Raw genomic sequence first — 12,400 nt, 5'->3', positions numbered from 1 at the left:
AAACAAAACCTAAAAGCGTTGAACCACACACGTACATTGCGCCGTTTTAACTCGTAAAATTTAGAATCAAACGTAAAACGGAAGTTTTGAGGAGTATATAAAGTACAGGGGACTAAAGTTAGAAGTAAAAAAGTTGTGAGTTTAAATTGAAAAAGATAAAAATTTTGGTTGAAAGTAAAAAAAAAATTAAACAGTTATGGATTAAAAGTGTAATATTAAAAAAAAATTGAGAAGCCCCTAAAGTATGGGGTATAACACTACTATGCTATAAGTTTGTTGCTAATTTACAATATGTAAATTTGATAATTTTGCAATCAAAACTTAATTAACTCACGAGCGATTCAGCAACTAATTTCTGCATATATATATTAACAAAATTGATTGTACTGTGTGTGATTAAATATTTAATAAAACTTGGTAAAAAAACAAGCGAAATAATATAAAAAAGAAGCAAGGAGACCACTAGATTCCCGAATGGTGAAGAAAAACAGTTCGGTGGCATGTAGACAAATGACTAGGCATACGTCGTCAGTCCTTTGCATGGACACCACGTGTCGATAACCCAATTGCCACCCTTCGCATCTACATTATTAAAAATAAATAATTATTTACATATTATAAATTAGCATCATTGGATAGAAGTGTTGTACCCTTTTGAGGTTTTTCAAAAAAAATTTGACATTACACTTTTAATTCATAAGTTTTTTATTTTTTTATTTTCAATAAAAAATTTTCATCTTTTTTAATTTAAACTCACAACTTTTTTATTTTCAACTTTACTCCCCTATACTTTATATACTCCTCAAAACTTTCGTATTACTTTTCATTCTAAATTTTACGAGTTAACACGGCACAACGTACGTCCGTGGTTCAACGTTTTTACGTTTTGTTTTACACTGCGCTCTAAATTCTGCGAGTTAACATGGTGCAACGGTGCGTGTTTGGTTCAACGTTTTTACATCGTCTATTTTTCCTGTTTGATAGGTTTTTGTCGCAACGTGTGGTTCCTAAATCCACTTAGTTATTATTTTCTATGTTTTACGTTTCGGTCTAATTTCTCCGCATTAACACACTGCAACTTCAATGTTGGTGGTCGTTGGTGGTCGTGTAACATTAATGCAATTTTTTACCGTTTTACGTCCCCGCCGCAACACGGAGGACTTAATACTAGTTGATACATATTAAGAAACAACACAAAATCACTCTAGATCTATAGTCCTCGTCTTTTTCTGAATTGTTATTTTTATGTTTTGTCTTTTTGTAGGTTTGAATCGCTCCTTACAACACCCGTAGTGGAATAGTTTATGGCGTTTTTTGTCTTCAAAAACGCCTTTCCACACCCAAAAACCACCCTCTTGGGTGTTTTTCTAAAAAAAATGTCACAGGCAGGGATTTAAGAGCGCTTCTTGTTCAATTTGTTGGTCAATCACATTTAGTCTTTTTTTTTTTTTTTGTCCAACAGCTTTTTTTGTTGGTTTTTTATTTAATTTTTTACACCTCTTTTAACATAATGCTCACAGCTCCACTACACCCATTTTAGAAAAACGTCACATAATGCCTCATTGCTGACTGGACTGCCACATGACGCAAAACGCCCAAGGATGGGGTGTCTTCCACTACGCATGATCTTATAAGTTATGTTCCTTTGTTATACTTATTACCGGTAATATGCAGGTAATGGAACAAACCGGACTGATATCGAACAAATAACGTCGGTACTAGTATATGTATATGTACTCGTTTGTATTGTTTTTGATCGGTCTAAAACACGTCTCGATATCCTTTTTTCATATCTCGACTCTAACTCTAACTCAACAGTGACAGAAAGCTGATTGTACTTTCTTAAAAAAGTAATACGCATCGTATAGGCCTATACGATGCGTATTACTTTTACCCCGGGAGACAGTGTCAGCCTTTGACTGACACAGAATTTATGAAGCAACTCAATACGCATCGTATAGGCCTATATGATGTGTATTAAGGGTGTTAATTTAATAAGCCAGGGTGTGCCTACGACCCTTGGTATTTTGCTAGGTTTGAAATTACATGACTTATAAGTAATGATGAGAACTTTTGTGTTTGTACCAACTAAACACTAGCAAACAGGCTAGAAAAAGACCAAATTTAAAAATGGTATAGTTTTGCAAGGCTTGCTTTCCTCACAGATTACAAGCAAAGAAAGATCCAACCACATATTAATTCCAAAACATTATTATGACAAAATCATCATCTCCAAGCCTTTGAAACAAAACACAACTGGTATAATACATGGAAAACGGAGAATCAACAAGCATACATGACCAAATCCAATGATTGATGAAAACAACGTAATATCAAACAAACAAACCAACAAACAAACAGCAACATATTATTAATTAATCCTCGTACTGCCCCTCCTCAGCTTCTTCGTCTTCATCGTACTCCTGATCATCATCCACCGTAGCATCCTGATACTGTTGATACTCCGCCACCAAATCATTCATATTACTCTCCGCCTCGGTGAACTCCATCTCATCCATTCCCTCACCCGTATACCAATGCAAAAACGCCTTTCTCCTAAACATGGCTGTAAACTGTTCGCTCACACGCCTAAACATTTCCTGAATCGATGTCGAGTTTCCAATAAACGTGGAAGCCATTTTCAGCCCGGTTGGTGGGATGTCACAAACGCTTGATTTAACGTTGTTTGGTATCCACTCGACAAAGTAAGACGAGTTCTTGTTTTGAACATTCATCATTTGTTCGTCAACTTCTTTGGTGCTCATCTTGCCTCGGAACATGGCTGAGGCTGTGAGGTAGCGGCCGTGGCGTGGGTCCGCTGCACACATCATGTTCTTGGCTTCCCACATTTGCTGAGTCAGCTCTGGGACGCTAAGAGAGATGTATTGTTGGGACCCGCGAGAAGTGAGGGGGGCAAAACCGACCATAAAGAAATGAAGACGAGGGAAAGGGATCAGGTTGACCGCAAGCTTTCGGAGGTCAGAGTTCAATTGACCGGGGAATCTCAAGCAGCATGTCACACCGCTCATGGTTGCAGAGATCAAGTGGTTCAGGTCACCAACTGCAAGACAAAAAGACATAGACGATAAATTTTACTAGATTGATTTTGAAATAATTCGAGGTGGTCAAGCGGATCAAAACGAGTCTGGGTCGAAACATGTTACCGTTTATCACAAGTCCAACCTGACGGGTCACGTGGGTTGACTCACAAACATTTAAAATAAAAACTTATTTTAATAAAATGATTTACAAAAACTACACGATTACAATAAAATTCTAAGACTCTAAATTACTCGATTAATCTTAGATTTCAGAAGTGTTAAAACGAGCAGGGTGGATAACGGGTCAAAATGGGTTTGGGCCCAAACAGAACCTCGGGTTGAGCTTAACCACAAACCTTTTGTAACTAATATGATAAACTAGGTTAGTTCCCCGTGTGTTACATGGGTTGAACAATTTAAACTATATAGTATAGATATTTCCTGTAAATGCAAAACAAAGACAGAGACATTTACATACCATATTGACATAAATGAGTTAATATAAATGTATCCCATCAACTCGTACGTATTAATTAATGTCGTAGAGTTCGATAAGACGGCTCTAATGTCGGTTGAATGAGGTCAATCAGAGTCTATTTGATACCCTTTGTACGACTTCTTATTTTTTGAATCTTTGTATTTGATTCTAAACCAATTATTAATATTATTGATAATAATTTTAGTTATATATATCAATAATATATTTTATATATATCAATAATATATTTAGTCTAACATATTAATATTATTATGAATTTCGAAATTTGTTTAGCCAGGATTTAAGATTCTATTGAAGTTTTAGTTTAACAATAGGTTATTGAATTAATAATAAGAATTTGTATTAGATTAGATTAGATTAAATATTATTATTATTTGTATTAGATTAGATTAAATATTAGTATTATTAATAATTTTAATCAATTAAATGAGAGAATGACAAGTGTCCCAAAACAGGTTTCTTTTACTATATAGTATAGATTAATTGTAGCGTTACAATAACTAAATCATTACTTAACCAAAAGTTTCAGTTTGACTTGTACGTTTTTGATAAATCATAACCCAAAATTGGCCTGTTGGTTTTAAGATTTGAGGTTAATCATAGGAAGGGATACTCACAACTTGGAGTGGTGAGCTTTAGGGTCTTGAAACAGATGTCGTAAAGCGCCTCGTTGTCAAGGACCATACATTCATCAGCATTTTCAACCAACTGGTGGATCGAGAGGGTAGCATTATAGGGCTCAACCACAGTGTCGGAGACCTTGGGTGAAGGGAAAACCGAAAACGTAAGCATCATTCTGTCTGGGTATTCCTCTCTTATCTTTGATATCAACAGTGTTCCCATTCCAGATCCTGTGCCTCCTCCAAGTGAGTGGCAAACCTGAAAACCTGTTACAAAAAAAAAAAAAAAAAAAAAAAAATAAAAACTGAATCAAACTGTATCCAAAATTGAAATAAACACTCAGATCACTAAACCTGTGAACATTTAATCAAATCTGCAAATTCCTAATGAACAGATCAGCAGAGATGTGTAAGACTCCAATCACATCAATAATATTAAGATTCCAAATGCAAGTTTGGCTAAAGACGTACCACCGACACGCACAAATGGACATATGGGTCGTGTGACAACTGAAAAAAATAGGTCCTATGACAGGCGAAAAATGGTTCTGTGGGTCATATGGCAAGTGAAAAATAGTCATATGGGTCGAACAAGGTGGTGCTCGCCAAATCATACGGTTAATATAATCATGGTTTTAAAAAACGTTTGAGACGTGCGCCTCGAGACGAAACGGCCAAAAACGAGTCTGAGGCGCGCCTCATGGTGTTTTAAATATATATGCGCCTCAGAGAGGCTGAGGCGCTAAGAAAGCTGCGCCTCAGGGGATTTGATAGCTGTTTTTGATGTTTTTGATCTTCCTTTCAGTATCAGTATATAAGATCAGTAGATCAATATCACATTAACAAAAAGCACAAGTTTTTCAACCTATAAATCTGTAATAGTATAACCTATATATATATATGCATACCTTGCAACAGATCGCAATTCTCAGCCTCCTTTCTGACAACATCCAAAACAGAGTCAATCAACTCAGCACCCTCCGTATAATGGCCCTTAGCCCAATTATTGCCGGCACCCGATTGCCCGAACACAAAGTTATCAGGCCTAAAGATCTGTCCATAAGGACCAGATCTAATACTATCCATAGTACCAGGCTCAAGATCCATGAGCACAGCCCGGGGAACATATCGGCCGCCCGATGATTCGTTGTAATAAACATTTATTCTCTCTAGTTGAAGATCGGACTCCGATCCAGTGAACCGGCCGGTTGAATCAATACCATGTTCATTGCAGATGACTTCCCAGAACTTGGAACCGATTTGGTTGCCGCATTGGCCTCCTTGGACGTGCAAGATCTCTCTCATTTTCGTTGGGTTTTGGGGAATAAGGAAGATGAGAGGATTTTGCAAAGGAGATCTGGGATGAGGGGAGTTGGAGATGGTGGGAGAGGTGGGATATATGGGTGGGAAGGAGGGTGTGGAGTGTAGTGTGTTTTACGACAAGGTTTGAATCTAAAGATATTGAGGGTTTTTTTTTTTTTTTTTTACAATTTTATAATATTTTTATCCTGTAAATAAGCAAGTTTTTCTTGCATTATTAGTTGTAACATGTGCATGGGGTGATTTTCAAAAAAATTCTTCTTTCATTTTTTTATTTTCATTTTTCATCTAAAGTTTTTATCTTTTCATTTTAACTTTTTTTATTCATTTACTTTTAATCCAAAGACTTTCAAGTTTTACAATTTAACCTCAACACTTTTTTTATTTTCAATTTTAGTCCTCTATACTTTCCATCTTTTGCAAATTTTTTGTTCTACGGTTCGTTTAAAATTTGGCGAGTCAACACGCTACAACGTGTGTGTGTATGGTTCAATGTTTTTTGTTTGCTTCTCCTATTTGACAGGCCTGTCGCAACACGTCTATTATTCTTCGTTTGACAAGTTCGTTCTAATGTGCGGGTCCTAAATTGACTTAGTTTTTTCTTTCTACGTTTTACGTTTTAGTCTAATTTCTTCGCATTAACATACCGCAACGGGTGTGCATGATTCAATGAATTTACGTCTGTTTTTCGTTCAGAGTTATTTTTACTCTTTTTATTTATTTATTTTAAGAGCTCTTCTGTTGTTGGTGGTGTGGCATTGGGCTACCTGGCACGATTTTACACACGTGTTTAACCCCATTAATTTTTTTACTAAAAATAATTTGTGTAAAGTTTACCCCTATGCTTCCTTTACTTAAAAAACTATTTTTAAGTGCATATTTTTAAGTACATATTTTTATGTACGCGTCGGTATGAATTCGATTTTCTCTATTGGACATAAACTTTTTTTTTGGAAATAAGTCAGATCAAATATAATATGCTTTTGTTTAAAAAAACATTTTTACATCCATACTTATATGTACGTTTTGGTATAAATTCGAGTTGGTGTATGTTTCAACGTAATTTTTTTTTTTTGGGAAATGAGTGAGGTCAAATATAATATGCTTCCTTGCTTATTATATGAATGTTTCGCAAATTTTGTTTCGAAGTCAAATTGTGGTTTCTTTTTTTTCCCTTTATTTCCAAAAGTTCTAATTAATCTCTTTCAATTATACATGTCAGTTTTTCTGTTATACCTATTATGTTTTTTATGATATGTCGAAATGCACGTTTTCATATGGTTAACAAATCACATAATGTTTTGGACTAATCCATTCGATGTTTGTGATGTACCCGCGCCGCAATGCGCGCGGCTCTTATTGCTAGTTTATTATTATTGTGAAAAAAATGTATGTGATTTTGATGTTTTATATTATTTATTTTATTTTTTTATAAATAAGTTTAGGATACGACAAATGTGATAGAAGTGTTTGAAGAAGTCTATACGTTCTGGTTTAATAGGTTTTTCAGACTCGTAATATTTAAGTATTAACACATGAGTAAAACGATAAAATGTTCGTTTTAAATAGGGTATAAATGGGTCGGTTTTGTTTGAACTTTTAATTAGGGTGTAGATGAGTTAAGCCGCGTATTACCATTTGATGACGGCTTGCTAAAAGCTGAAGTTAAGTCGAGATTATATGAGCTCGGGCCAAGACCTAGCCAGAGTTCATTTAGAAAAGCTTAGTCCTTGAACTTTACATTCTGAGCATGACTAGCTATGTGTACCTAAATGAATGAAATTACAATAACGTAACTAAATGAATGAAATATATATTGTTAAATTATATTAATTAAAACTATAAATATAAATATAAACATAAATATTCATATGAATAAAGTAACTGAATATCTAATAAATAATAAATGTGACTGTTCGAATAGTGTTTAGTATAGTTAGATCAGTTGTTTGATTCCCACAGATGTTTGTAACATTTGTGTAATCTTTTCTGTTAGGAATGTTAGATGTCACTATCAGGGTAATGTCATCCGATCACAAACAAAGCTTTCGTGCTTAGTATGAATAGATCTCACATGTTGGAGATCTATTTCATCACTTTACACACATTCTCTTTTGTACGAATAGATTTGTGAGTGATCAGGTTGATGGGGAGATTGTAGAATCATTCAGTAAAAGATTTTTTGTAATCTTTTGACTATATATGAAAAACAGTTGTTGATGGTATATTCCTACTTGTGAAATTATCATTTGAATTGCAATCAAACTTGCATTATTTCACAAGTATCAAACTCGGATCCTAACACGTGTACACATCATCATTGGTCGGTCCAAGATGACGTCATCCACATACTTATTCACCAGCAAAGGTCTTCATCTATCTCCTTGAAAAGTAGTGTGCGGTTAATCCATCCACGCCGAAGAATCCGCACATCCGGTTGGTTTTTCAACAAGCATGTTTCCTTCAATCAAACATGGAGAAATGCACACTTCACATTCATATTGTGGGCTTTAAACTTCTTGTGAGAAGCATAAGCCTTGAATATCTGAAAAACTTCAAGACGTACTCAGGCGCACACATTTCGTTGTAATATATCCTTTTGACCTGGTCAAAGCCTTGAACAATCAAATTGTTACACTTCTCGAAGTTCTCAGCTTCATTCACAATCAGTCCTTCACCGGACATGATCTTCTTTCATCTCCTCAAAGGAAACATATCCTCCTTTATTCAACATTGGGTCGGAGCCTCATGTCGTTGATTATCCAGCACACTCACTTAACGATTAGTTAGAGAGAGGTACCCAAGCCATTGTGGACTTAGGTAGCCCGGTATCATCAGGAATTATGATCTCGATTTCTCGATGATTCGTAATTGATTGAACTCCCCCTAAAACAATTACCGATGTTGGTTTCCAAATCTATTGTTGCTTGCCATTTTTAACATTTGGTTTAATAGATTGTGATTGGAAAACCTCTAGTTTCAAAACCTTTTCAACTTCTTTTCGTTTTTTCCTTTTCTATTACTTTTTCTTTCTTTTGCAAGACGAGAGACTTGTTTTGGTGAAACATACCGAGAATGGTAAGAGCTTCTACAAGGTGAGCATGTCCCTTGAGTTTGTTGAGATATGGACAGTTTTATACAATGTGTTGTCACACCCCGATATTTCCACGTATTACCGGTGGGCCCGGTGGGGAGTATCGTGACGTAGTTGATATCATCATAGTCAAACAACACAAATTTTAAATGCACAACGGAAGCAAAAGATAGATTTATTTCAACTGAATAAATTGTAATATTAAGTATCACAAGATAGTTGAAACAGTTCCACAGGCGGATCGAAAGAAAAAGGAAATTGTTCAACAGACTTAAACATCTAGAGTTTGCGAGACTTGATTATTGATGCCTGGAGTAGCCAGCCTATTACGTATAGTACCTGCACTTAGCCTTTTTGGAAAATACGTCAGTTTACGCTGGTAAATACAACTTAACTGACTCATTTTGAAAACGTTTAAGAAAATTGATTTGAATGCACTTAGGCAAAAATATATTTTTATAACTTGGGACAATTATTTAAAAATAATCTTGTATACAGTTTTACTTATTTGTCGTCCATCAAGGCCGGTTTGTAGGGCCGGACAAGATTAACTGACATGCCACAGGTATAATACCCACAAGGTTAACTCCTTTAAGTGGGCTACCAGTTTTTACATATGCAACTGTCAGGTGTACGCCTACACCCCGTGCTTAGGTCGTGGCCATTTCTTTGAATGATGCCAAGGATATCCGGGACATGGTCATTTAACCCCCAAAGACCATACACCAAATAATACAGAATAAAACAGGTTATGTAAATACATCAATCACAATATGATTTAAATGAATACATACCCGACTAAGCGGTATTATTATAATACCGTATCCCAAGCCCGTATAGGGAAAATAAGTTAAGAGTATTTACCTGAGCAAAGTATAAATCAAATACAACAAGTGCACATTGCTTTTACTGGGCTCCTAATCTGGAACGAAGGTTTTTAATAACCTATTAGAATCCTAACGGGTCTTTAATTAAGCTTAGACTTAGACCGGTTAGTTTTCAAAAGGAAATACGGTTCAAACGCATGATAACGCGAAGACCGGTTTAGAATTTGGTTTTGACCCAACAAGCTTGTATGCTTGTTTAATATGGGTAACTTAAACACATTCTGGATTTTGAGACAAAAACGGTATGGTTTGACTCGTTTCGGCTAATATATGCAAACTAGTTACATAAGCCGATCCGAACGCGAAAAGTGCGTAACGAGTAACCAAAAGAGTCATATACAAGTTTCCTAAGTTAATATGCCTTAAATATGTTGTGACATCAGTAAGATATCTTCTATTATGCCCAAATGAATTTAAACTCAAATTATGCCCCGTAAGGGCATTTTGGTCATTTAAAAGGTTATAAAAGAGTTTAAATATAATTCTGAGTTTCGGGTCTGATGTAATTAGTAAAAATACTTAATTTACTAAGTTATATCAGTAGGGTATTACCTATATGTGAAATTTATCATTTCTAACCATACAATGCACCGAAAGGGCATTTTGGTAATTTCACCTAAGGTTTAAAGGTCAAATCTGGAAATCTGAGTTTAAAACTTTTGATTACTGCTAAAGTATGAAAATTTACTTAAAACATTAGTAGGTATCTATTCTTATATATCTAACATGGTTTTAATACATACTATGCGCTTAAAACGCGTAAAAAGGCGATTTTAAGCGATTTTCCGGGTTTTATAAGAAAAGTTGATATTTTTATTATTCCAGAAGGCTTAAAATATTCTGTTTATCATATTGGATCAGTAGAAAAAGGTTTGGTATCAAAATGTTTGGTAAAACTCATTTTATAGCCTAAAATGGCAAAACCGACAATTACCGGATCAAGCTTAGAACTCTATGTTATGCTTAGCCTAAAATAAATAAAAATCTCCAAAAATCCCAAAATATTATTTTTACATCAGTGGGTAAAAAGTTTGGTATCAAAAATTGGGTTTAGATAGGCTATATGATAATTACGCCATTTAATTACTAAAAAGCTTTCTAATCACGCTAATGAGCATCACTCTTAATCTAGACCTCAAACTGATGTCAAATTTTGGGTACAAGTTTATAAATCAGTAACTAAGGTGTCTACTCTTTTACATTTTCAAAAATCATATTTTAAGGTCATATGGGCATAATAGTCAACATTTAGGCACTTAACGGAAATATGTATATGAATCGGATAACTAATGAACCAAGTTGTATAATCACAGAGGGTTATACTTATGTGAAACCTGGTCCTAATAAGGCTCTAAGACATTACTAAACTATGCTCTAATGGGTCAGAACTGAAAGTCAAAGCAAAAGTCTACTTTTGCGACTTTCGGTTCCGAACCGAGCTTAAACTGAAAATTGTCGAGTTGAACATGTTTAGACATGTTCTTACATTAATTACCAAGTTATATTAATGACAAAACAGGTTTCATAGCTTCTACATTGCTAATTATGCATTAATTTGAAAATAAGCTTTCTGTTGACTTTTTAAGATTAACTTTGACTCGACAATTGACCTAGTTAGAGTGGGAATCAGAGGGTGCCCTTTTAAGGGTTTATTGCCCATATAATTACCAACTCATAGGTACTTTCAATTTGAAATTTGACTGGACAAATTAAGATTAATGACGAAGTCAAATCTTAATTACGACGGTTTGACTTTACACTAACTAACTAAGCAAAACTGAATTAAGGAAGGTTAATGACACTTACCAAGGTCCTATGCACGACTAATGATCACAAGGAAGGGTGCTTGAGCTCCAAAAATCTTCAGAAGTGAAGTTGTGAAGCTTTGAATGCAAGTGTCCAAGTCTTGCAACAAATGGGTCATTATATAGGGGTTTAAATTCTCCAAGATCATGACAAATAAGTCTATGGGATGATTCCTGATCATCCCAAGTGTCCCTAGGCCACCATAAACCATCAAACAAGCCCCTATAATCAAGAAATGGTAAATTGAGGCGGTGTAACCGGCTGAAACAGCCACCTGTGATGTTTTTCTGTTGTTGGTAGCCCCAGGCGGCCCGCGTAAGGTCCCCATAGACCCTTACGCGGCCGGTATGAGGGTCGGGTCAGGTCACATAACTTTCATTTATTACATTTTGGCCCCTGATCCTTTTCAAACGTGGTTTTGAGCTTGTTCCTTTCCAACTCGCAAAGCCTTTAATTTCAACGTTGACGCTTTTAACCCCTCGGATACGAATATTGTCATAACTTTTTCATACTTTATCGAAACCTTGTGAAATTTTTATCACTTATTCTCGTGAGTATAATTAATCACTACAAAGCTTCGGGTTCGCTAAAAGGTCACTCAGAGGTATACTTTAAACATGTTGACACATTTAACCCCTGTAGTTTGTAATTCCTCACTTTCTTTCACAATTAGCTTCGTATGATCCATGATTTATTCGTTTAAGGGTATAAACATCATGTAGGGTTAGTGAAAGATATATTTATTCATTGTTGACACTTTGAATCCTTTTACACACATAGATTCCTTGTTTGTCAACTTTAGTCCCTCTAAATCAATCCTTTACACGTTTAAAGCTCATGACACGTGTTGATACATTATTGGACATGAATTTTCGAGGTGTTACATGTGTCCATACTCAATGCACTCAAAACATGATCTCCGCTCTACAAACCTCGGAGCATCAGATAACGATGCTTGAAGATGAACTTTGTGACCTTGAGATACTTGGTCTAGCATCACAATGATTCGTGTGTTGTGTGTAACTTTTTTGATTTTTCTTTTCAAAATATGGACTTGTTTAACAAAATTCGTGTTGTACTTGTTTTCAAAGGATTCAATTTGTATCAATCCTTTGAGATTTCATAAAGTTCAC

General features: G+C 35.2%; 1 protein-coding gene across 1 annotated transcript; it reads right to left on the bottom strand.

Moving 5' to 3' along the window:
* Window positions 1-2,181: 2,181 nt before the first annotated feature.
* LOC110884601 (tubulin beta chain) lies at window positions 2,182-5,594 on the bottom strand. The gene is made up of 3 exons (XM_022132323.2): window positions 5,069-5,594; window positions 4,158-4,427; window positions 2,182-3,061 (listed from the first exon to the last, which is right to left on the bottom strand). Exons 1-3 carry the CDS (start codon window positions 5,463-5,465, stop codon window positions 2,376-2,378), a joined length of 1,353 nt encoding a protein of 450 aa, XP_021988015.1. The 5' UTR covers window positions 5,466-5,594; the 3' UTR covers window positions 2,182-2,375.
* Window positions 5,595-12,400: the final 6,806 nt, after the last annotated feature.

This window comes from Helianthus annuus, chromosome 6, assembly GCF_002127325.2.
Source record: "Helianthus annuus cultivar XRQ/B chromosome 6, HanXRQr2.0-SUNRISE, whole genome shotgun sequence".
Lineage (NCBI taxonomy): Eukaryota > Viridiplantae > Streptophyta > Magnoliopsida > Asterales > Asteraceae > Helianthus > Helianthus annuus.
This window is presented reverse-complemented; position numbering and strand designations above follow the sequence as displayed.

Excerpts from the sequence above, each read along its gene's own strand:
- LOC110884601 (XM_022132323.2), bottom strand. The coding sequence starts at position 5,465 with ATGAGAGAGATCTTGCACGTCCAAGGAGGCCAATGCGGCAACCAAATC. Across the intron at positions 4,428-5,068 it reads GAATTGCGATCTGTTGCAAG|GTTTTCAGGTTTGCCACTCA; the intron begins GTATGCATATAT and ends TTTTTGTAACAG. Across the intron at positions 3,062-4,157 it reads AAAGCTCACCACTCCAAGTT|TTGGTGACCTGAACCACTTG; the intron begins GTGAGTATCCCT and ends TTTGTCTTGCAG.